General features: G+C 37.2%; 1 protein-coding gene and 1 long non-coding RNA gene across 3 annotated transcripts; one reads left to right on the top strand and one right to left on the bottom strand.

Moving 5' to 3' along the window:
• Positions 1–2,578: 2,578 nt before the first annotated feature.
• On the bottom strand, positions 2,579–21,835 carry Akirin2 (akirin 2). 2 transcript variants are annotated; one of them, XM_004860228.4, is made up of 5 exons: positions 21,007–21,835; positions 7,736–7,879; positions 4,844–4,993; positions 3,551–3,622; positions 2,579–3,312 (listed from the first exon to the last, which is right to left on the bottom strand). In XM_004860228.4, the coding sequence occupies exons 1-5, from the start codon at positions 21,236–21,238 to the stop codon at positions 3,302–3,304; spliced, it is 609 nt and encodes a 202-aa protein (XP_004860285.1). In that variant the 5' UTR covers positions 21,239–21,835; the 3' UTR covers positions 2,579–3,301. The 2 variants fall into 2 exon arrangements, with proteins under 2 accessions (XP_004860285.1, XP_087044159.1); XM_087188033.1 differs by lacking the exon at positions 2,579–3,312 and having other exon boundaries at positions 3,510–3,622.
• Positions 21,836–21,841: 6 nt separating this feature from the next.
• LOC101699638 (uncharacterized) lies at positions 21,842–23,752 on the top strand. Its single transcript, XR_205895.3, has 3 exons — positions 21,842–22,222; positions 22,374–22,579; positions 22,892–23,752. It is a non-coding gene; the product is annotated as an uncharacterized LOC101699638 (long non-coding RNA).
• The last annotated feature ends 781 nt before the right edge of the window (positions 23,753–24,533 follow it).

Below are 24,533 nucleotides of genomic sequence, written 5' to 3'. Positions count from 1 at the left end.
ACCATAAGAGAATAGTCAGAAAGCCCAAATAGGCATCACCTATCAGAAGACATAATCACATGTCCAAACTTAACAGTAATCTTGGGAAGGCCATACATTGTATGACGTGACATGGAGACCACTAGCATCACCTTGAGTTTTGTATTCTCTAAGTTTGATCTGAAAACTAAACCTTTAGATGTCATTTCCAGTTTATAGGAAGTTCAAAATAATAGCACAAAAATATTCAACAAGACAAATGGGAAAATATAAGCACAGACTTGATATTAAATTAGGGAAGTATTTTTAAGTGGGATAATGTTTTTGAGCTTAAGTGAAGTATATAATTCTTAGGAGATACATGTTTAATAACTGTTCAGTTTAAGTGGATCATCAGGAAGACTTCCAACTTTTCCATGTATGAATTTTTTCCTAAAACAAGTTGGTGGAAAATTTGGGGTGGAAGACTGATTGGAAGACGTTTACGAAATTCTTGAGTTTTGTTATAAAGGGCAGTAGTAAAGAGTAATATTTGGAGGGACATAGAATCAAGTTTTGGTTTTTTGCCATATTCAACACCATGTTAAGCAAGCACTTTACCATTGATCTACATCCCAAACTCCTTCCCCTTTTCTGAGACAGGGTCTCACTAAAATTACCAAAGGTGGCCTTGAACTTAAAATACTCCTGCCTCAGCTTCTGCCAGGCCCAGCCTGAAAAGGTTTTAGTAACACATTCATTGTGCATGTAGGGATGATACAATAAAAAAAGAAAAAAATGGACAATGAACAGAAGCCTGCTGGAACCAGGACTGAATGAGGTGAGGTTTGGATCTAACATACCTCATCTATAGCAAATACAGTGAAGAACAGATAGGGACAGAATTCTGCTCTAGCAGAATATTCATGTAACACCAATTAAGGAAGCAACCAGAGACAGCTGTTTCCAAATCCTAATTGCTTAGATCACCTAGGAGCATATTAGTCAACAGTCTTCCTTGTGTGCCCGGCCCCCATCATCTAAAGCAGCTTTTAGGGGTGGAACCTAAAAATCTTTTAATTCTCTAATATTGCTAATAAAATCAGTCTGTTTAGAAATTTTTTTCTTTAGGGTCATATCAAAGTTTCTTGATATTTTAAACCTGTATTTACTCACATCATCTATTTTTCCTCAACAGTACAAAGAATTGTACTTAACTGTGCATGTCATTGTTAATCCAAGCTTTACTGAACAAATTACAATTAATTACACCACCATATCAGAACTTTTTACTAAAAGAATTAAGATGACTGTCAGTAAGTGAATTCCGTGAATATCTACTTAGTAACAGCAATTCCGGGGATTGCTGGGAATTTAGAATCCCTATACAGCAAATATAATCTTTGTACTGATAGGATATGTGGGTTAGTATTTAGACTAACCAACTACTGAGTCCATCTAATTGTAAAACAATCTAGGAAACATGCACATTTACTTTCTGGAATTATCTAACACTACTTTTAAGTATAAACAAGGGCTTTCTGGTGAAGTGATATGCAAGAATTTGCTAAGGAAGGAAAATTCATTTTTGATCAAAGCTGTTTCTAAAAACCTGTTACTACTTCCGATTTTCAGCACTCATTCTTTTAACTGCCCTCCAACTATAAAATCCAGCTCTCACAAATATGCATTTATAGAGATTTACACATACTTAAAAAGAGTATTTTGTCCTTACCATAGCTAACAAGGGGTAAAACATGTTATACTCATTCTACTCTCATACCCTCTGTATTTTAACTTACTGCTTGCATTCTCTTAAAAGTGCTATCCCATTAAACCAGTAGTTCTCAAGTGGGACCATTTTGTCCACTGAGGAGCATCTCTGGAACCTGGAGACACTTGGTTGTCACAACTTGGAGGGAGAGGAAGAAGAAATGGTACATCATGTAAGGGCCAGAGATGATGCTAAGCACCCTGTAACACACAGGCATGGCCTCCACAACAAAGAAGGATCTGGCCCAAAGTGCTAATAGTGTTGAGACTGACAGTCTCTGTACTAAACCATTAAAAGTAGGTAGATACCTTATGGCCACCTTGCGCTATAACTAATGTTCCTCAAACACTTAATGGCCATAAGAATTAACCTGGCAATGTGAAAACTCCTCACCACTTTGACAGCTTGTTTTAAACAAAGAATTGGTGAAATACAACCAAAGCTGAAAAAATGCTCCTTCACTTTCTTCCACTAATTGGGATCAGTTATGAATGTGCATGTCCTGGTACATTTAGGATGTATGTAATGACGGAAACAGGCTATTAGAATTCCACATAATTCATTGGAGCATTTTTTTTTCTCACTTCATTACAAGAAAACTGTTTGGAAGCCATGCATGGAAAAAAAAAAATGTGTCAAATTTGCTGAATCATGCTTTCATATATTAAGTCCCTTTAAAAAATTCTGATACCTCTCAAGTAAAACTCCCACAGCTGTTAGAGCTATTATGTAACATACTATTGTACAGTAAAGTAGCCGTTTGAATCAGAACTCAGCGTTTGCAAGTAGCACTCAAATCTTAAAAATCTTACCAGAAAGTTAACTTCATTGATTCCTGGAAAATGCTTACATTTAAAACACTGGCTTTTATTCAAATACTACTCATCTGTAACATTTAAAAAATAAGCAGAACAGAAGTAAATGTTTTATTCTTCCAACTAAGTTCCAATACTACAAGGGCAGTAAAACAATGATACACTGGAAAAAATGCAGCAATAAACATTTGTTAAAAAGACTGATAGAATAAATAAAACTACCAAAAAATCATATAAACCCATTCTGAAACCCCAAGAAGTCCTGGAATATAGAAATGCCCTCCTCTTTCACTATTTCACAGGAAGCACTGTAGGCTATTTGCTTAATATGGTCCTGGGATTACATTCTAAATTATTAATAACTGGTTACAGCTTGGTTGTAGTGCACAATTAAAATCACACTAACTTCATCTGAAGTGTCATTCTACAGTTTTATTTACACAACCAATGAAGGGCATGTCTAGAATACCAGTTTATCTTTTTCAAACATATTAATATAAGAACCCAAATTGTAATGATACAGTAAAATGAGGCCACTGGTATTAATACAGGTAGCAAAAGTCCACATCCAGGTTGTATTGACATCAGGGAAATTTCCAAAACCAGTTGCTGCTGCCTAAGAGTGGTTGTCACTGACGAAAGCTTGAAATAACCTGTATTCATGGGGGTATTGGCATTGCTGTATGTCATAACTGGGACCTCCTCCAGCAATTTGACAAGGAACAAGGCAGCCCACAAATGCTGAAAATGTGATTCATGAAACATCTGAGAGAGAGAAAAGGAAAATTTAGTACCAAATATCCTGAAACCAGATATTCATTCTCAGTATTGCCCATAGGTATTTAAGCAACCCAAAGTAAGCCTTGCAAAGTTTTGTTGCTTAGTTCACTCAGGCTTTTTCTCCATGATTTTCTGTTAATTCTCTTAAGCATCAACTTAATTATGTTTTCTTCTTAAAAGATGGTCTTGTTTTCATTTTATAATTCAAAGGTCAAATACTTACAACTAGCAGGCTGTTCTCCATATCGTCGCATTATTTGATCATGCGTAAACTTCACAAATGCATCATATTGTTCTACAAAGAAAGGTGTCAGTTACACAACTTGGAAAATACCCTCTCTAGTATATTTCAGCCAGATAAACTGAAAAACCATATACAGGTAGTGAAACAATAGTAAATTACACTTTTAATCAGTTACATAGCCTGGGTAATATGGAGAGATCACTGAGCTTAGAATATAACCTAGGCTCATCCAAATCACATGACCTTATTGCATACAGGCTGGAAAGGGCTTATTTCATAATGATTACAAAATAAAAGGCCTTGGTGCGTGCCTGTAATTCCAGCACTTGGGAAGCTGAAGCAGGAGATCAGCACAAATTCAAAGCCAGACTGGGCTATATAGTGAGTTCAAGGCCATCCTGCACTACCAAAGTGAGACACTCTCTAAAAATCAAAGAGCTTGCAATTAAAAAAAAAAACAACTACTCTGTAAAGCTTATTGTAAGTGGCCTATGAATGATAATTTACTGTGTTGAGGCAAAATAGTTCAACAAGAGCTCAATGAAAACCACCTACGTATCTTAATCAGATATCACAGGAAAGAATGTTATGATCACGCATGGTAGCACACGCCTATTATCTCAACTATTTTCTTCAGCCGGCTGAGGCCAGAAGATTCCAAGTTTGAGGCTAGACTGGACAATTTCAGAAGATCTCATCTCAAAATATCAAAAGGAGTAAGGGGGCTGGGGATTTAGCTCAGTGGCACCATGCCTGCCTCGCAAGCACAAGGTCCTGAGTTTGATCCCCAGTAAAGGGGCGGGGGGGGGGGGGTAAGGATGTAGCTCAGTGGCAGAGCCTGCCTCCTTGATCCCGAGGGGGGAGGGATTCTGTTGCCTACCATTAACACCCTGATTCAACTCCTTCAAACTCAAAAACCTTACAATTACTATTTAAAGTAAAATCTGTGGACTTAAATTAGAAAACATGATAAAATTATCACACATGATCAAGTTTTTTTAAATTAAAAAACCCCACAGCTTCATATTCTAAAATAATGCACACAGCACCAACCAATTAGATACTTCAAATATATACTTGGATGGTAAGGTTCCTGAGGTCTCTAAGGTGGGCCATGAACTATAAGATAAGCGGTTTCCTTTATTAAACTGAAATTCTGTATTTCTTAGAAAACATTGTGCCATGTATAGGACGATTAATTGATATAAAGTGCAGGTGAGAAATAATGCATTTCTTACAATGAGGTTTCTGGGGGACTCTAAAATCTCTTACCTGCAAGTTTTGCACTCAATATTTCTTCATATTCTTCTCGAATTTTCTCCTCACGTTCTTTCAACAAACGTTCACAGATCATCCCAACCTGCCGTAGAGTAAATAAGGGCTGTTCTTTTTTTGATGGTGAGGATGCTGCAGATGAAGTCCCTATGTACAACATGAACAAAAACAGCACCTGACTTAGAGCCACGAGGGAATCTTTTAGCTGAAAAGTTTCATTTGGATTTTTTTTTTTTTTAGTACCAGGGACCTTGCACTTGCGAGGCAGGTGCCAGAACCACTCAGCTAAATCCCCGGTCCTCATTTGGATTATTACAATGTTCATATAAAAACATTCTTTAAATTAAATTTTAGCACAGGATTTCTCAGTCTTATAACAGGTTTCAAATAAGAAGGCTATCTGCTTATAACTGAAGAAACACAAGAAGACATCATCAAGTACATGAGGCAAAGTCTAAAAGATGCTCCAACAAAACTTCAAAATAAAGTTTACAATGTTGGGCCCTTTTATAAACCTCAACTCCATTCTAACAATACCTTACCATAAAGTATTTTAGTGACTAGTTTGCAAATGTTCCTACAAAAGAAATAAAGACCATCTGGTATAAAGCTTAATTTTATTTACTATCAGAATAATATGATTATCCTGAGAAAACACATTACTTAAATGAAGCTATTCAGTAAATGTCCAATCTCATAAAAAGGTGGGGGTTATTCCACCATTTAAGATACTCCCCTCATTTTCCACTTTCCTGAACCTGTAATTTTTAAAGCCATTTCCATTCATTAAAAAAGAAAAACAGATTTCTCATCGACACAATAAAACCTTTATGTTTACAAAAAAAAGGAGAAAGTACAGCATAAACTTTTTTAAAAGAGCATTCTGAAATCTAGGTACTTAACCCTTGCTAATGGAGTATAACTGAGTCCAAAGGTTTTTGAACACAGTAACTGTAATTTCCACTGAGTTGATGTAATTTAACTCACTTTGAAAAGTAAGCTCAACCACTGAGCTAATAATGATACACTTAAAACTTTAATAACAGAACTACACTGTATCACACTAAGGCCCCTAAAGCAACTAAACTCAAAACAGCTACAACATCCATGTCAACTTCATTAGCTAATTAGCAAAACTAAGAATAAAAAGACAATACTATTTTGTAGCAGCAACCATTTTTAAGACACTAAGCATAGATCTGTATTAAGAAAAGTTTTATGGGAGAGAACAGAAAGCATCTCTGTACTCACTGAGGAGCAGACATGCACAGAAATTTTATTTCTATGATTTCAAAGAAAGGAGCACTGATAATTTTTTATTTCTTGTTCTCTGAATTTTGTACTTTTTCCTTAACAGTTTTTGTTTTTAATTCATGATAACTACTGGAAGACCACTTTGTAAAAATAAACCCTTACAAAACATATAGACCTAATATTAGACATTTAGATTTTATGGTTCAGAGTCCTTATTAAGGTAACAGCCACCTGGCATTAGAGGATAATAAGAAACTTCATCTAGAAGATTTCTTCAGAAATACATTGTTCTTCAAGGACCACCTACAGCACTTTGGTCTTCCAAAAACACTCCCAACTTCTTAAGAACATCTCTTTTCACAAACTCAATATATTACAGCCATCTATTACACACAAGGCTACAATACACAGCTGTATGTTTTATACACATACCAAACACTCTCCTTTGCTATCAATTGTTTCATCTTGCTCTGTATACTCACCTGGGTACCTATTCCTCTTTTCACTGGCATTTTCTAGTGTACATGGCTGAGACCAGTTAACTGCTTATTAGAACTGTGTCACAAGAATAAAGTGACCAGCTTTAATAAAATCCTTAACTGCTAAAGGTATCTTACTTTCACATCCCGAACTTTGTTAAGGCTCCCAGTTAATTGATGTTTTAAGTAAACTGATAATGAAATGATAATCTTGGTTAACAGTCTCTACCCTCACCATGTTTCTCCCACTTACAGAGGGCCCCCAAGATTGGCAGAGTACTGCAGTATTTAGTTCTGAATAGTTTTCATATTTCCTAGTCTAAGTTGACTCTTTTATGGCTTTGAATATTTCATTCTTCCAGGTCTTCCTATTCCCATGGAGGGGTAAGAGAAAGAAAGCAACTGCTACCACAAAGAAAAAAAGTACTTGGGGGCAGGGGTTTAGGGTCTTTTCACCAAGCTACCCCCACAGATTTTTTTTTTGAGATTAGGTCTAAATCATCCAGGGTGGTCTTAAGCATGCAACCCTCTTGCCCCAGCCTCCTACTGTGCTGGTATTACAGGATGTACCACTGAAAAACTATTTTGATCAGAACTTTACTAAGGTGAGAGCCACTTTTGATGGCTCTTTTTCAGCCAAGAATCTTCAGCTTTCCACTAACTTTAAACAGCCCTATTTTTCTGCCTTTCTTTAAAGAAAGTTTATTTGGAAACTGCTTCCTCCAGAAAAGGTAAGTGAGAGCAGATAAACAGACAAGTGTGTGAAAGCGTGTACACGGGTATTTCTGTACATTCTATAACAGCAGAATTTCTAAATTGAATTGACAGTTAATTACAAGAAATACATAATGCAGTGTGCAGCCATGCAAGGTACAGCTATACAGTGTATGGTATACTGTTAAGTTTTAAATGGAGGCTACAAATCATAGTACTTATACAGTGTCCACTTTGGATATGCTATATACAGGTTGTTGCCTTTGGTTAGTGGGAATTCAGATGGTGATTTGTTTATTGTGTACCATATTAAGACATTGTATGTTATTATATAAATTATTTTAATCTTGACAAGAAACAGAACTAAGTGACTGAAGGCATTTTGGAGTACACTTTTCCCGCACTGAACATTTCTTTTTACTTTATTAAAGTTGGTTATTACCTGGTGAGGCTGGTCCACTGAGGAGAAATGCGTGTGGCTGTGCATCAGAACTACAACCTGGATCTGTCTGTTGGAAACTAGTTTCTAAATGTCTTCTCTTCTGCATGCGTTTATACTCTTGTTTTATGTTGTACAGAATTTGTTCTAAAAGAAAAAAAAGTCAAAATTTGGCAAGATAAAAAGTGGCAAGTTAGAAAGTTGGCTTTCCAACAATTACTAAGATGAATCTATCCAAAATATTCCCTTCAAATAACAGAGAGAAAACTGACACTCTGGAAGGAATTTCAGCATAAATGGTGTGCTCACTCAGAAAAAGCATATACATACCACCTGGGATTTAGCTATCCAACAAAATCATTTTTGAAGTGACTAGCAAAAAGTAAATTTAAAAACTTTTCACTCAAAATGATGATAGAGAGTCTGCACTAAAACACTTATTTCATTCAGATTCTAAGAGTCCCAGACTCAAAGCTCATTTATTCCTTAGGTACAGATCTATTAAACTAACAGGCATTTCCAAGCCCTTAGATATTAGAAGTGGAGAGGATTCTGTATATTCAACCACATACCAGTGTGAAGTAACAGGTCAACAAAATGACAAAGCAGATAGGAACTAAAATGTCATCATACACAAAATGTTCATGGCCATAAATTTCAGCTCAGAACAGTACCTCAGCATTAACAGCAAAGCATTCTGAATGGGGGGGGGGGGCATGATTGATACATAAATAAGAGGCACTATACCGCAGTGCAACTGTCTTAACCACAATCAAAATGGGTAAAATTATATCTAGTGTTTCATTTAAGCTTGTGTGGATTCACTTCAAAAGGAGTTCTAATTCCAAACAGTTGCCATTTTGGCCTTTCCAGAAAACTTCTGCCTCGTTTCCACTCTTTCAGACTCATTACCCAACAGCTCCCAAATTAATAGCTTATCCATAAGAAACTACATCCCAAGAAGTTTCCTAACCCTAATTTCAAGAAAGATAAACAAAAATGAAAAAGTATAAAGTAACAAGCAAGCAAATTCAAAAGTTTAGTGCAGTGTAACTAACACTTGATTCTCCAGGAATGCTTTAAGAACTAAAAACTCAATTGGAGGTTAAGGCTTATGAACAGTAACAAACGTTTTTGCAACTTAATGCTAGTAGTTTTCATACTTTTCACTTGTCTCATTTCTCACTTTCATAATTTCCCTAGGAAAATAACTTTTAGGATTTTTGAGAGGTAAGACTGAGGGGACATAAATCACTCCCTTAAACATTTTAGATACTCCCAGAAGAAAAAAGTTGCAAAAGATAAATCCAGTCAAAGCATCATTTATTTTAATTTTGTCATGTAAACATTAACAGTTGATATATACAAATATGTGGCTTAAATACAAATCACACACTGGAATGACTAACTTCAGGATGATTGTATCATATTTAGCTGTATTTAGCATTTTTCAAAATGCTACATTTGTTTAATGTGTTATGGTCACTTTCAGTCTTTCTGTTTCTGTGAAACAGTTTATAATTTTAAAAGTAAGTTACCAATGTGAAATAAAATTACTCTTGAATGGTAAGTTTACCTTGGGTTTCCTAATACTTACCAGACATGTCCAGTGCAACATCCTATCCTGTATGAACCAGGACAAGCACAAATATTTTTCTTAATAACAACTCTTCAACAATATTCTAAAAGATTTTAAAGGTAATATTTTGATCTTTATAGACAGCAAGTTTCACTCATCACTTCCTGTTCAAAGCTACTAATAACTATCAAAGGGGCCATTCAAACCATCACAAAATTTACTGACAACAAGACATTAAGATGTACTACTTCAGGGGCCGGGGATTTAGCTCAGTGGTTCCGCCACTTGCAAGCACAAGGACTCGAGTTTGATCCCTGGTACCAAAAAAAAAAAAAAGGTGTACTACCTCAGAGAAATTTCACTTTAACATCAACCTTTTGTGTGACTGGGTTACATTTTTGTTCACTATATAGCTATTCTGAGATTTTAGTCTTCCTTTGTTCACTCCACAATCAACAAAAAAACAAATAAGATGTATCAAAAGAGTGATTGTTAACACCCGCCATGGTGGCACATGCCTGTAATCCCAGCACTCAGGAGGCAGAGACAAAAGGATCACCTGTCTCAAAAAAAAAAAAAAAAAAAAAAAGAATACTTATAACAAATCTAGGATTAACATACAGTATCTAAGATTTACCTTTGTAAATTTTTATACCGTTTGATATTTATAAACACAAGCTAAAGAATTTTAAGGTATAATTTACAAATAACAAAATTTACGTATTTAAATGTATAACTGAGTTCAGACAGTGCATACATACACAGTCTTGGAACCATTATCACCTTCATCACTCCAAAAAGTTGTCTCAAGCTCCTTCATAGCTAATTCCACCCACCCCCCAAATATCACACCCTCCATTTGCCAACACCCATCTGCTGTTACTATAGTTAGCCTTCCTTATCTGTGGATTCAGCATGTGTAGATTCAACCAGTCACAGAACAAAAATATTTTCTGGAAAGTGTGTTTGTACTGTAAGGGTACATTTTTCTTATCATTATACCCTAAACCAGTGATGGCAAACCTTTCAGAGCTTTCAATGATAACAAACAGCCTGCTGTGGCACACAGACCATAGGTCCAACACCACTCCCCTAAGCCATATAGCACAACTATTTACACAGCATTTACATTGTAACAGACATGATTTAGATTCATATGTGTTGTATAAATCAATAATTTTAGTAGTTATATTCCATTGTGTTGTACATATACACATACACAGTTCATTTATCCATTCACCTATTAATGGACATTCAGACTGTCTCCAATTAAGCACAATTATTAACATTTTGTACTTGTCTTTGGATGGACATGTTTTCATTTCTCCTGGATAAATACCTAAGAATGGGATTACATTGCCTAATCACATGGCAAGTGGTTTTACTTTGTAAGAAACTGTCAAACCATTTTTCAGAGTGATTTTACCACTCTGCATTCCTACCAGCATAACTATTTGCATTCCACCTCCCTTATATCCTTGCCAACAGTTGATACTGTCAGTTAAAGAGTTGGAAGAATTTTGAATGCTACTGCTTGTGCTGCTTTTCATATTAATTATGCCACCTGAGCCACACTGTGCCCTCAATGTTCTAATACTAGGAACATGAGATCAACAACAACATGCAGTAAACAGTCTGATTTAACCTGGCCAAGATCTCAGCACCACAAGTTGCAAAGAGCTAACTGCAAGCCTCATGCTCAATTTATTTCAGTTCAGGGGTATAAACAATTTTGAAGCTGACAACTCAAAAACTCCTCCAGATTCAGCAGTCTGTAACTCACATCCATAATTTCAATTTAGATATTTGACTGACTACTTAGCTACCAGCTGGATAAAGGCTTTCTTTAGTTAGTGAAGGATTTGTTAGGTTTAAGCTACTTAGATCTAGTTGTCTTTTATCAAACTAGCAATTATATGTACATTTACATATGCCAAGACAATGTAACATCTGACATTGTGTGGCCAACAATTTGCAGTCCATTAAACTTTTATTTCATTGTTATATATTCCAGTTTTAATCATGCAACCTTCATAAAATTTTGACTGAATTTGCAGCAGTCATTTAATGTAAAGTTACCTCATGACAAGCTGTATCACAAATGGCTATATGTCCCTTTTTTTAAATACTAAAATCTACATTACTTTTACATAAAATGCAGCTAAGTGAAAGCAGCAAATTGACTTATTTTATTGTCAAATCTAGTAAATGCCAATATGATTGCTAATAAAATTTGCCTCCTTATTGTTAAGAGACACTAATGAGCCATACTTAACTCCTTTAGAATATTTTTTTATAAACAAAGCAAGCTGGGCCAGGGATTTATTTAGCTCAGTGGTGCCGCTATCTGACTCACAAGTGCAAAGTCCTGAGTTTGATCCCCAGTAGCAAAAAAAACAAAGTAGGTAAATGTGAAAAGAAAAATCTTTTTAGTTTCCATTGATTACTTAAGAAATCCTGGACATAGTGAGCCCTCACTGGTCAACAAGACAAGAGAAACAGTTGTGAGATTAAAAAAATAAAAACTCAATAGATTAGAGTAAGACACACAGCATCAAGATAGGAAGAAGAACAGGAAACTAAAACCAACTAAAATAGTGTTTAAAGAACCACAAATGGGTGGGGGTGAAGACCCATCTTGTAAACCTGCTATTTTCATAAAAGTTTTCATGGTCTCCTTGAAGGAACTTCAAGAACAAAGGTTTTAGCCACAAGCTATTTGACTAATGAGTTGATACCATTCTAGCTGTTAAAATTACTGTTATATCAGAGACCTGAGATCAAATTTTAACACCAGACAGTCTAGGCACAGCTAATTTAACTTCTACCTGGATTAGCATGAATCTCAACACACATCACACAGATGCACACAATCAACCTTCAGGCATTATCTTCAGTATTTTAAAAACAATTGGGGAGCCAGGTGTGGTGGTGCACGCCTGTAATCCCAGCAGTTGGGAGGCTGAAACAGAAGACTGCTTGAGAGTTGAGGCCAGCCTCAGCTACACAGTGAACCATATATAGAGTTCCTGTCTCAAACAAACAAACAACAACAACAAAAATAGTGACTTAGGTTCTAAATTTTCATTATGTAACATTACATAAGGGGTTCATTTATCTTCTGCAGGTGGGGAGAAAACACTATAGTCACTGTAACTTACAAACCCATTTCCTATTGATAACTTGTTAGGGCACCCCAAAAAATCTACACACAAATACTAAGCATACTAGGAAACCAGAATTTGCAAACACATTCACAGGCCAAACTGAGCCCTGTTTGGTCTGAATACTTTCTTTTTAAAAAACAAGTGGAAGGGGCCAGAGATTTAGCTCAGTGATTCTGCTGCCTGCCTCGCAAGCACAAGGTCCTGAGTTCGATCCCCGTTACTAAAAAAAAAAAAGTGGAAATTTGCAGCAACACTTAAAAATTGGGTGACTACAGAAAAGGTCCGATTTCTGACTACTCATGAAGAAAACTGGACTACACGGCAAAACTGAAGATAAGAGTAGGTGCTACCTTTTGGGTCTAAGTTCTCAGGTACTTCAAAAATTTTAATGTACACACAAATCACTGAGAGTTCTTGCTAAAATGTAGACTGTGGGGAATAGAAGTTAAAGACTGCATTTCTCAAGAATTAATGCTGCTGCTCCTAGCAAAGTTGAAATTTCTAGTCCCCTGGCTAGTTTTCAGTGCTCATGTATATTACTTGCCTGTAACTATGATACACTTAAAAGTCTCTAGCCCCTGCTTAAAATAACTACTTTTACTGTGGCAATTTTTTAAAAAGTGGTATTATTGGAAATACAAGAGAACAGAGAGGAAGGACGGTATTAGCAGGGATTATCACATGTACAAAAATACATACCTACACTGATCTAAATTCATTTGGCCACCTCACCTAAATGGCTTTTGTAGTTCAAATTTAGACATACCCTTCCCAAGCATGAAAATATTCTGTAAATTAATTTGTATGAACCTACTCAAGGAGATTTGTTTCACACTAACCTATAGCCTATATGCACTTTTTAAAAAAATGGAAATTCATTCATGGTCATTATGTGAATGATGGTGAGCAAATGCATGTACTTTTCTATCATAACTACTGTACAAGAGGAGTTAAGACCACCTCTCCTACAAAAGGCACTGATTAGAAGCCCATAAACATCTTTTGTTTATCCCATATGTATGTAAATTAGTTGTGAATATTTAAAAGTCAACAGAGTACACAAAAATTCTAACTTCTGGTGATAGGGGCCTACTGAGGAGATGTGAAAATAAAAGGTCCAAATTCTTCATGCTCTAAAAGAAATGATCTGAATTAAAGATAGAGTCATCTCTAAGTGGAAACTGAAGTTATGTATGTGTTCAGATGACTATTAAGTGAGATAAGCATGGAAGAGAAGCTATAACTAAAGAACTTAAATTTAGTGGCTAGAAGAAGCAGAAAGAGCAGCCAGAAAAGTGGAGGAAATCAGTGTAATGAGAAAAAAAGAAAACAACTATTATTTCAAATAAGAGGGAGTGTATTACCTGAATACTCAAAGAAAAGTCAAACTACAGGAACTGACAGAGTACCATGGAATTCACCAGTGATTTGACAAGTTGTCTGAGGCAAAAACTACATTAGGAGTGATAACCAAAGAAATGTGAGGCAGGCCATGTGAAAGCTCTTCTAAAGTTTTCAAGTGAAGGAATCTGTAAGACTGCTAGAGAAAAAAATGATGTTTTAACTTACTTTCTGATGGGAGGCCCAAGATTACTTAAAAGCCAAAAGCAAAGATCTAATTAAGGAGGGAAGGGTGAGGGAAGAGGATAATCAAGAGGATAAGGTTCCTTTGGTGAGAAGGATTCTTTCCTCAGCATATAAGGTGCTTTATCTCATTTAATCCATTAAAAAGGTACTTACTAGGACAGACACAAATGGGTGGAATTGGTACAGAAACTGCCTCAATATTTTTTTTTTCTGTCAAATAGAAAGGCAAGGTTATTCACTGAAAGTCAGGACTGCAGGGCCATGTTACAAGTTCCATTTGAGGCTGCCCTATAGTGACCTACATTTCCAGTATTCAGGGGCAGGAAATGCACTTAGTCCCCACAACCCTCGCAGACAGGTATTAATTACTATCATAATAGGCACATTTTTATAGATGAAGAAAATGAGGCTCTGCTTCCATATTTTCCTTCTGAAAAGTCACACAGTCAACAAGAATGGTTTTATTGGTACTTTAAAAGTAAGGAATTATTATAAATTGGTCGGGTAAGATTGCTATATACACTGTACAACTGATTACAAAGCAAGCCTCCCAATAATGCACTAATTTCCCCAGGAGGTTGTGAATAGTGAGCAACCAGGTTCCTCTGAGCTATCACAGCAATAAAATCTTCTGTACTTTTACAACAATTATACCCCTTAGAAAAGTTCTTCCAGAGATTACATTTTAGCACGAGGAACATGGTAATTCCCTATAACAATTAAAAGACCTAGTTCATAGTAATGTTAGGAAAATTGGCTTTCTTCAAATTCCACTGTACATTCTATTCTTCAATTGCTAACCCAACTTAACACTATCCCACAAAAAAATTAAAACAGGTATGTTGACAAAACATCCTGGTTTATTCAAGTTTGCTAATAAACAACAACCCAATACTGGCTGTTATATCAGTTCAAGAGACTGACTCTTTGTCAAACCAGCACAGTATCTGAAATTCAAATGGAGTACATAAAGCCTTGAAAAATATTCTAGAGTACTTTAGAGTTTTAAATAATGTTAAGAAAAATAAGGTACACAACTAAGACCTTGAAACTTAAAATTAAGTAGAATCTAACAATTGTATTAATGAAAACATTACAACTCAATAAAATCACAATTTTGAAAAAGCACTAGTACATCTCAGGATGATCTGCCTATGACGTTTGTGACTGATAAAAACTAATGATTTAGCCAGGCATGGTAGTACACACCCGTAATCCCAGCAGCTGGGAGGGTGAGGCAGCAGAATCATCATGATTTCAAAGCCAGCCTGGGCTAGTTAGTTGAAGGCCAGCCTCAAGTAACCTTGTCTCAAAAAAACACACACACACACACACACACACACACACGACTTAAGATTTTTTTTTTAAAGGGAAAAGAACAAGTAACTGCACTCCACAACAAACTAAAAGTACATTATGAGATGCTTTTTCCACAGCTAGATGGTTAAATATCACCACCATTTGTCTACCTTCACAATCTGTTATACTGCAAAATTCTGATCGATAGACCCAAAATAAACAACAAAGGTGACAAATGAACATACACTAGAATTTTAAATCACCTGCAAGGAGTCACTGCTCAGTGCAGCTGCAACATCATGTGAGAAATTCGCTATAACTTAATTCAATTATTTTAGAAATAAAAGATCAGAGATTCATACTGTATTTTCTCTCTACTATCCTGTAAAATCTTGAAATATGTTTCTACAAATGAACAAACCTGGTAATAGTAAAATTACTGTAAAAGAGACTGTCTAAAATAATGTAATGCAGGTAGTCGATGTTTATCATCCAAAAAGATGAGGGAATATTGAAAAGTACATTTCAAGTGGTCCCCCAAAATTTATTTAAAGTCTTTAATTGCAGTGTTACAACTCATTTGAGTCATAAGATCTGTCATAAAATGTTATGTACATAACTATATCATCACAAAACAGTGTCAAAAATACAAATTGAAAAATTATACTTTTCAAACTTCACCTCTAAGGCCCTTCAGAAATGCCAAGACTTGAATAATTCAACAAGTAAATTCAATATTTTAAAGCTTTATCTATCCTAAGATGTAACTACAAGTGAAGGTATAGCAGATAAATAACTCTTGAGGGCCAAGGATTTAGCTCAGGGGTTCCAACGCCTGTCTCACAAGCGCAAGGTCCCGAGTTCAATTCCCAGTACCAAAAAAAAAAGGAAATAACTCACTACTTTTCAAACTCCAAAGTAGCCCTCAAAATTCAAAGAGGATCCTGGCTAGGTCACTGCTACAAGACAGTTGCTGATGGGATCTATCTTTCAAGTGTTTACAAAGGTGATACACTGAGGTACACTGAGTTCTAAGATACTTAAACTCAGCAATAAAATTACAGTAGCATCTGCTGATGCCACTGGTTCACATAGGCTTAAATAATTATCTCCCTTTCATCTTTTTGAAAGGAGGTAGTCTTCTCAAAGGTAAAAAATTCACTGCGGTTTCACATGCACAGCAAACATTCTGTGCATCAACAGTACCGGGCAGTGTTAAAACACAAGGACTACAAAGATCATATATTGTGGTTAATTTCAGTTATGAGTACTTGAAAAGACCCACCTCCAATGCCATTACCCAGTTTGATGAACCAACTATCCAAAAGATTCAAACTCAAGTGAGTAATACACCATATATTCTTTTTCCATAAAGCCATTCAAAAGCTGAAAAAGCTGTTCTTTACATCTCAAATTATGTCTCTCTTGCACTCATGGTAGCAGTGTAAGAGGGGCTAACCTCTGATCTCACTATGTTCAGCTTTCGTGTTCCTGTGCCTGGTAGGCTTCATTTGTCCACCTTTCAAAAACAAGAAAACTTCAATAATGTATATAACTGCACTGTTTTTAATGCCCATAGTTACAGAGATTTGGGGGGGCAGTCCTGGGTTCTAGGCAAGCACAGTGGTTCAGAAGTACCCTAAACCAACTTGCAGGATTTTAAATGCAAAATTATTATAACTATGAAAAAACTAGGCCGGGGATTTAGCTCAGTGGTTCCACTGCCTGCCTTGCAAGTGCAAGGTCCCGAGTTTGATCCCTGGTACCAAAAAAAAAAAAAAAAATTATATAACTATGAAAAAACTGCAGGTACAAATATTAACCTAAATAAAATTTCTGGTTTAAAATCCATAGTACAAAGACCATTTGAAAATATCTATCTGCTAAATCCACTGAGAAACTAGAAGCAACTTTAACAGCTAACCACAAAATATTAAACATTTCTGGCTCAAAATAAATAACATCTGAAGTGAGATACTGCCTCCACCAACAGACATCTCATTTGTTTGCCTAGAACCACTTATATTTCATTTAAGCCAGCATCATTTGTAGGCATATATCAATGTCTAGTGTACAATCTATGTTCCTGTAAACTTTCCCCCATTCACAAGCTGTAGTTCCCTTTTTTAATGGCAAGTTTCCAGCAAATACATTGAGTTCTTACAAAAGAATTTAACTTTTTAACTCAGTTTCTAAGGCACACTAGAGCAACAGTACCAAACCATAAACAATGTATACTGATGTGGTTGACATCCACAGATAGCTCTCTTCCCCAGACCACTAATACTGCTGCAGTTATGAAAACAATGTGTTGGATTTGACTAACAGTCTTTTGTAATGCTGTGTAATTATTTTGGTTTTTTAAAATAATTTCTTCCTTGGAAATGTTATGGCAATCTTCTGGCAAAATGGTAATATTATAGATGTGTCAAAAACCAATCAATAAGGATAGAACACTTTGTTTTCAACTTGCCAGGATGACTACCAATGCAGTTACTACAGGGATTCATTACTCCAAACATATTCAACACTTTTCTCCCCCTACCCACCATCTTCAATCATCCACTTTCCCTTTACTTACTGGGAGTATCATAAACACTCACTGCTAACACCCTAGATCAAAGTGTGAAAACTTTTTCTGTAAGGACCAAACAGTAAAAATGGGGCTCCTAGGCAATAGTATCTGTCACAACTATTCAACCTTGTGATTTAACCTGCAATGTTAAAAAAAAAAAAAAAGCACAGCTGTGTTCAAATAAAACTCTTATTTATGGACATTGAAATTTAAATTTCATGTCATTTTCACATGCTATAATAATTTTCTTTTCCAATCATTTAAAAATGTAAAAAAAAATTTTAGTTACCAGTCTATACAAAAAACACAGCCACAGTTTGTCAACCCTGCCAGAGACTGCACTTCTGAATTAGTAACTCAGGTATCCAAGCCTGACTATATTCAGGTTTGTGATAAGGGACCCCTAAAAAACCTAATCTTGCCAATAAGAAACCAAGCTTGACTTCTCTTCAGCTAAACTAAGCCCCTTTTCACAGTATTAGGTCACAAAGTTTGAAAACTATTGATTTTTAATAAGAACAGACATTAAGTAAAATTTTACAGTCACCTTCCTAGAATGTCTAAAATAACAGCTAGGGCTTTCAACAGTATCCAAGTTTCTAAAACTACTAATAAACCATATAACTTTAGCTACAACCCTAGAAGAAACGTCTACATGAGTATTCAGAGAACTAGTATATGGTACATACCCTCCCACAAATTTCAGTTCTCTAGTTCTAAATTATTTATATTCAAATTCATAGCATTCCACAAAAATCTCCATCTTAATTGAGTTAAGCCACTGTCCAATCCTCGCTACTTACTGCAGCAGCTAAGGACAGTTTGAGAATCACTACAGTTAAAGTAGAAAGTTAGGTGCCTGGGAAAATTATTTCCAAGTTTGGTCACTGGCAAACTGGGAAGCTCACTATTACCTGCACAACACTGCAGCTCCCATTATGACCTTATTACAAGGCCATACAAAAACATACCCCAAACTGGTCACATAAACACATTAATTACAATGTCATTAAAAATTACAGTAAAAAAGTACAATTTTGCAAATCAGAACTTCAGCAATTTTAACTAGTTTTCTCAAGTCCACTTTTAACATTAATAGTCAAATTAGTTGAGCTAGCTAGACTAACAAGCTCAATAAAAATCCATTAAGATGGGCTTTTAGGTCCCAGAAAATGATCAAATTTTCAAAGTAGAAGTCAGAAAACCTTGAAAAGCAGAAGAAGCACTATTGCAGGAAATGAATGTGAATTTGAATCAGCTGACTTAAATAGCAGTCATTTTAATATTATAAGCCACTTACCTGAAATGTGAGGTGGGTGATGAGCCAACTGTATTAACGGATACTACAAATATGTCAATGGATTGACAAATTCACAAAAACATCTCATTTCTTTCTGAATAAGTCCATTTAAAGTGAGGAAAACATAGCTCCCTGTTTTACATTTATGCTCAGACTATTTTAATTACATCGATAGATACTTTAACGCACAGCCCTCATAGTCAATTAATTCACTACCTCCAATGAAATTTGCTAGTCAGTTACAGCTATTTAGAAATGGCCTTATTAGTAGTAAAGTGAAGAATACACGACATCATTTCAATTTTCAAAGATATTCTTTCACTAAGAACGAGCTAAAAATGTCAACCACAAGAAATTCTCTCCTGATATTAGTTGTCTTTTTTAAATAATGCCTAACACAAAAGACAGTTTAGGTATGGTCATTAAATAAAATTCTGGGAATTCCTGTGAAAACTGACTACAACTCTAAAGCAGTACATTCTTAAAATATTTAATATCAAAAATGGTAGCCTGGGCATTTGAGGTTCTTCCCATGGATTTGGGAAAGGATTTTAAAATGTGACATTACGAAAAAACCCATTCAGTAGGGTCAGTTCCAAACTAAAGTTACCAGATATAGAGATATATACTTGACACCTTTTTTTTTTTTAAGCTAACAAAACATTTAACATAAAGCTAAGAGAAGGCTTTGTCTCAAAGTGATAGCATCAAAGGGCTCAAACATAAAACCCTTACATGCTACACACAAAGGAATCAGATTTACACTTCAAGTCCACAAAGCCTATCCTAGGACTGTGCCCGGGACACACAAGGATTTCAAACTGTACACACACACACAAACACACAAACACACACACACACACACACACACACACACACACACCCCATCAACCTGGGCATAGGCATGTTGTACAAAGCTGCCAAAAGGCATTCCCCACAGTCACTTTTAGGAAATGTTTCAAGACGAAAAAGCAAGTCTGAAGTCTCTTTGGAGTCTTGAATTGATTCTTAAGGCTAGATTGTGTTCTCCCAAAATACTTTGTTGGGCAGAAATAAAGCATTTCCAAATAAATGCCAAGTACTCTGCCTCCGTTTTCAATACTATTTGCTTTTTACTAAAAGTTCAAGATTTCTCAAGGTTTAAACATTTAGTATGATCACATTTCAGTACATACAGAAGAGCATTTTCTTTGTTGTTGACCCTGCTGGGGAAACATGTCTTGACTCAGCCAAAGTGGCGTTCTTGTGGGTGATTAATGACAGGCCTAGATCTCGCCCCAGTGACATCCATCCCCACCCCCCACCCCCTCTATACTAAAATCAGCCATGACTGAACTGGAGGAGGGGCTGTCGTCTCTCCTCAAACCACCTAGTCCTACAGTTAATAGCTGCAACCAATCGATTTAAGCCAAAAAAATAAGAGATTCGGCCGTCTCGCCTAATTCATGACTATTCCCCTGATCATTTCTGATGGGCATCTACTTACTATGGAAACAATTTCTGTGATTCCGCTCTAAGAAAAGGGTCTTCCCCTTCCCTACAATACCGGCCCCTACCCACCCCATCTCCCAAAACCCGCTCCATGACATCAGTCCATTTCTATTGTGTCTCCGCACCCTGAGGAGATAATGAAATGTGGGGTCCTCCGACCACTTTGTTAAGAACGAGGGCCACACACTGGCACCCCCACTTCCGCGGCCTCATCCCTTTACCCCCGGATCCCGATTCTGTCGCCCAACCCCGGGGGCCCCAAGGGCCGAGTCCCACCTGTGGTGAGGCGGGAGGAGACGTCGCCGAAAGGGGACGGCTCCATTCGGAGATACTTCTGCGGCGAGGCAGCAGCGGCAGAAAAGGAGGCAGCGGTGGTCGCAGCCGCCAACGGGGAGGCAGCAGCCGAGGTGGGCGCCGACAATGGCGCACATCGCCTCCTCTTCGGGGACGAAGGGCTCAGCAGCGGGTCGAAATCCAGAGTCCTTTTCAGTGTAGCTCCGCACGCCATGGCTGGGGGCAACGGAGGCACCCGGTTCGGGTGGGGTCAGAGAGGGCGAGGAAAGGGGGGAAGCGCCGGGCCACGAGGAGCTCCGAACCGGCGGGCTGAGGAGCTAGGTGGGGTCTCGGGCACCGGGCTGAAGTGGGCTGAGCCGCCGCCGCTGCCTCCGCGGCAGGGGCAGTGGCCGGGCCAGCCCGGGCGGGAGCGGGAGGGGCGGTGGCGGCACGCACGGCAGCCGCGTCAGGGGGGCTCTTCCGCCTCTTCAGGCACCGCTCCCCCAGGAGAAGCTCCGGCCGCCCCCGCCGTCCGAGAGCTTTGTGCCACGCCGGACGCCTCCCGGCTGAGACCAGCTCCCCTCGGAAGAGGCTACCAGATTGGGGCGGGACGGGGCGGGGTGAGGGTGGGGGTTATGAGGCTGGAACGCGACTTCCAATACGCCCGATTACGGTTGGGAGCTTCTGAGCAGTAGTAGATGAAGAGGGATTGTGAGGTGCCTGCAACAGCAGCAGGAACTCAAACACGTCCAACCGCTTCCCCCTGCACCTTAGGGCTCTTCCACCCGCCGCCGGTCCCAATATGGCGTCAATAACAACGCCGCTGATTCAAATCCTGCGGCCTTAGGGCGCGTGCGCATAGGGGCGGGCCTACCGAGCATGCATTCTGGGAATTGTGGTATTTCCCTATGGGTAGATAGCTGTGTGAAAAGCAGTTAAGGAGGAGTCACAGAAACTATGACTCCCATCATGCAAACTGCTCAATTCCGAGTTCCGGGTTGAAATTTAAATCCCCCTTCCACAGCTAAAGACTACAAGGAACTGAGCAAAAGAGAAAAAAGAAAAATGCTGTGAGACAGTGGGAGACAGGGAAGAGAACCGGTGGGGAGAGCAAGCTAAGCAACAGAGAGACCTGTAAGACTCAGAACATAGTTGCTCCCACAATGACTGCACCGGAAATAGAAAAGAGCCAACCTAATAGTACAAGAAATTAATTTTGGTAAGGAGAGTGCCAAAAACAAAACCTGTCATAGAGGGGACAGGAAATAATGAAAAGATTATAACATGTATTGGGATTGTGAGACACAACAACAGTAGTAGTATCAGATTACAGGATCCTGAATTGAACTCTTGCGTTTTGCACGTTCCAGGTAGCTGCTTGAATACATATTAAATTTTCCAAAGCCATCTTTGCCTCTGTAAATGAATAGGATTTGAACTAAGTACAGAACGAAGTTGTTTTGCTCTGGATAAAAAGCGAGTGATGCCAGAAATTGCATTATCAGTTTAATTTGGTGTACATCTGGTGAACATTAACACACCTAAAACAAATCAAAAGTCATGAGAAAATCACTAGGTAAGTAAACATGGGACCCATTTTATAAGCGAAGGGGTAAAATGTTTCTAAAGGTTGTATTCTTTATTAAGTACCTAAAAAAAGAATTAAATACAACAATTAAGAAGTGATTCATGTATAAACTATGTCCTCCTCTGCCTATGGATGATGTCACCAATCCAAACGTAACTATTTGAATGTCGTTATTAGCTGAATATCAAATACTGAGTTCTAATATTTATTCCCATTGTTTAATAACATTTTGCAGCCATTTTGTCTATTATTCTTTATACCAGCTTTAGAGAGCAATTCAGTTTTTCCTTGTTTTTTTAGGATAATCCAACACCTCAAGATCGGAAGTCTTGATCACACTGTGTCAACAAGCTATGCTAATTTTAATTTAGAATATTATACTTTTTGAAAAATTCTTCTGAAAAAGACCAGCATTTAATGAAACAATAGTTTGATTATGACACCTACTAAGTAAACTTTTACCAAATTCTAGGTACTCCATAAAATCCATGATACTATGAAATTAATAGAATACTCAATTTTATGTAAATGAGTAGAAAAATATTCTTGGTAAATAATTTTTTGAAATTAAGAATTGTTCTTACATTATAGAGAAAGTGAGTGTTATAAACTGAATTGTGTTCCCTCAAAATGCACATGCTCGAGTCCCCAGTACCTCAGAATGTGACTTTGTTTGAAAATAGGGTCACTTTCTAATTAATTCTTTAAGATGAAATCATACTGGAGTTGGGTGGGCCCCCTAGTCCAACATGACTAATATCCTTCTGAAAAGTGAAAATGTGGACAAAGGTAGAAGGTAGAGACATGAAGGTATAGGTTAAAATGATACCTTTACAAACCAAGGAATATCAATGATAGCCGGCAAGCCACTAGAAACTAGGAGAGAGACACTAAACAAAATAGTCCTCGCAGTCCTCAGAAGGAACCAACCTGAGGACACTCCATCTTAGAATTCTATTCTCCTAATTCTGTGAGACAGTAATTTTCTGTTGTTTAATCTACCTGGTCTGTGGTACTTTGTTATGGCAGCTGTAGAAAACTAATACAGTGGGATTGTGATTATCTTTTGAGATTCTCTAGGCTGCCTAGAAAATGAAAAAAAAGTTTGCATTTATTACGTGTGTGGGGAGATATGATTAAACTGTTAAATTTATCAGATAATAGCTGCTTGTGTGGTCATCACTGGACAACATATCTGCAAATGGCTGTCAAAATTAAACAGCAACAGAGTTGTGGAGCCTCTCTTACCCTAGGACTACAGAAACTTAAGACAAGGGGGCCCCTTCCCTATTCATCTCTATCTTTGCTCAAACTCTCTTGCTCCTCACTTGTTGCTTTGCTATTTAAGACTCAGCCCAAGCATTAACTCCTCTATGAACCCTTCCCCAATGCCTCAAGCTTCAGTTAGTTTTATAGACTTACAGAGGACACACTCATCAGCATGCCTTCATCATTATTGTCACCACACTGCAAATTAATTCTCTGTTCACATACCTGCTTTTGCCACCACTGTGTTAGCTCCTTACCAACAGTATAGTTACCTTGCCCACCTCAGTAACATCCATTCAATATTTCTTACACACTTTCTACCACATTGACCTCTCAATAACCTATGTTATCTTTATCATTTAAGATACATATCTACTAGAATACTATAGCAATCATTTTAAGGTGGAAGAAAGCTTTGAAAGAAAAAAATACCCACAAAAATATTTCTTAGACTAAAATTGAAAATAATAATAAAACTTAAATTTTAGCAGTTTAGAGTTTTTTATCTTACAGAAAAGGAAAAAGAAAACTATATTTAACACATTAATAAGTTGAATCAGGTCACATGAATCTAAATATAATACAGCTAGTGGTTCCTGTGTCCTACACATACCAGAATTGCTTGTTAGGAGTAAATCATTGGAGTTTTAAAGGCTTGATATTTGGAATAATT

This window comes from Heterocephalus glaber, unplaced genomic scaffold (genome assembly GCF_053883595.1).
Source record: "Heterocephalus glaber isolate CG9 unplaced genomic scaffold, H.glaber_assembly_v1.0 deba00001523, whole genome shotgun sequence".
Classification (NCBI taxonomy): domain Eukaryota; kingdom Metazoa; phylum Chordata; class Mammalia; order Rodentia; family Bathyergidae; genus Heterocephalus; species Heterocephalus glaber.
The sequence above is the reverse complement of the archived record's forward strand: the minus strand, read 5'-3'. Positions and strand labels throughout refer to the sequence as shown.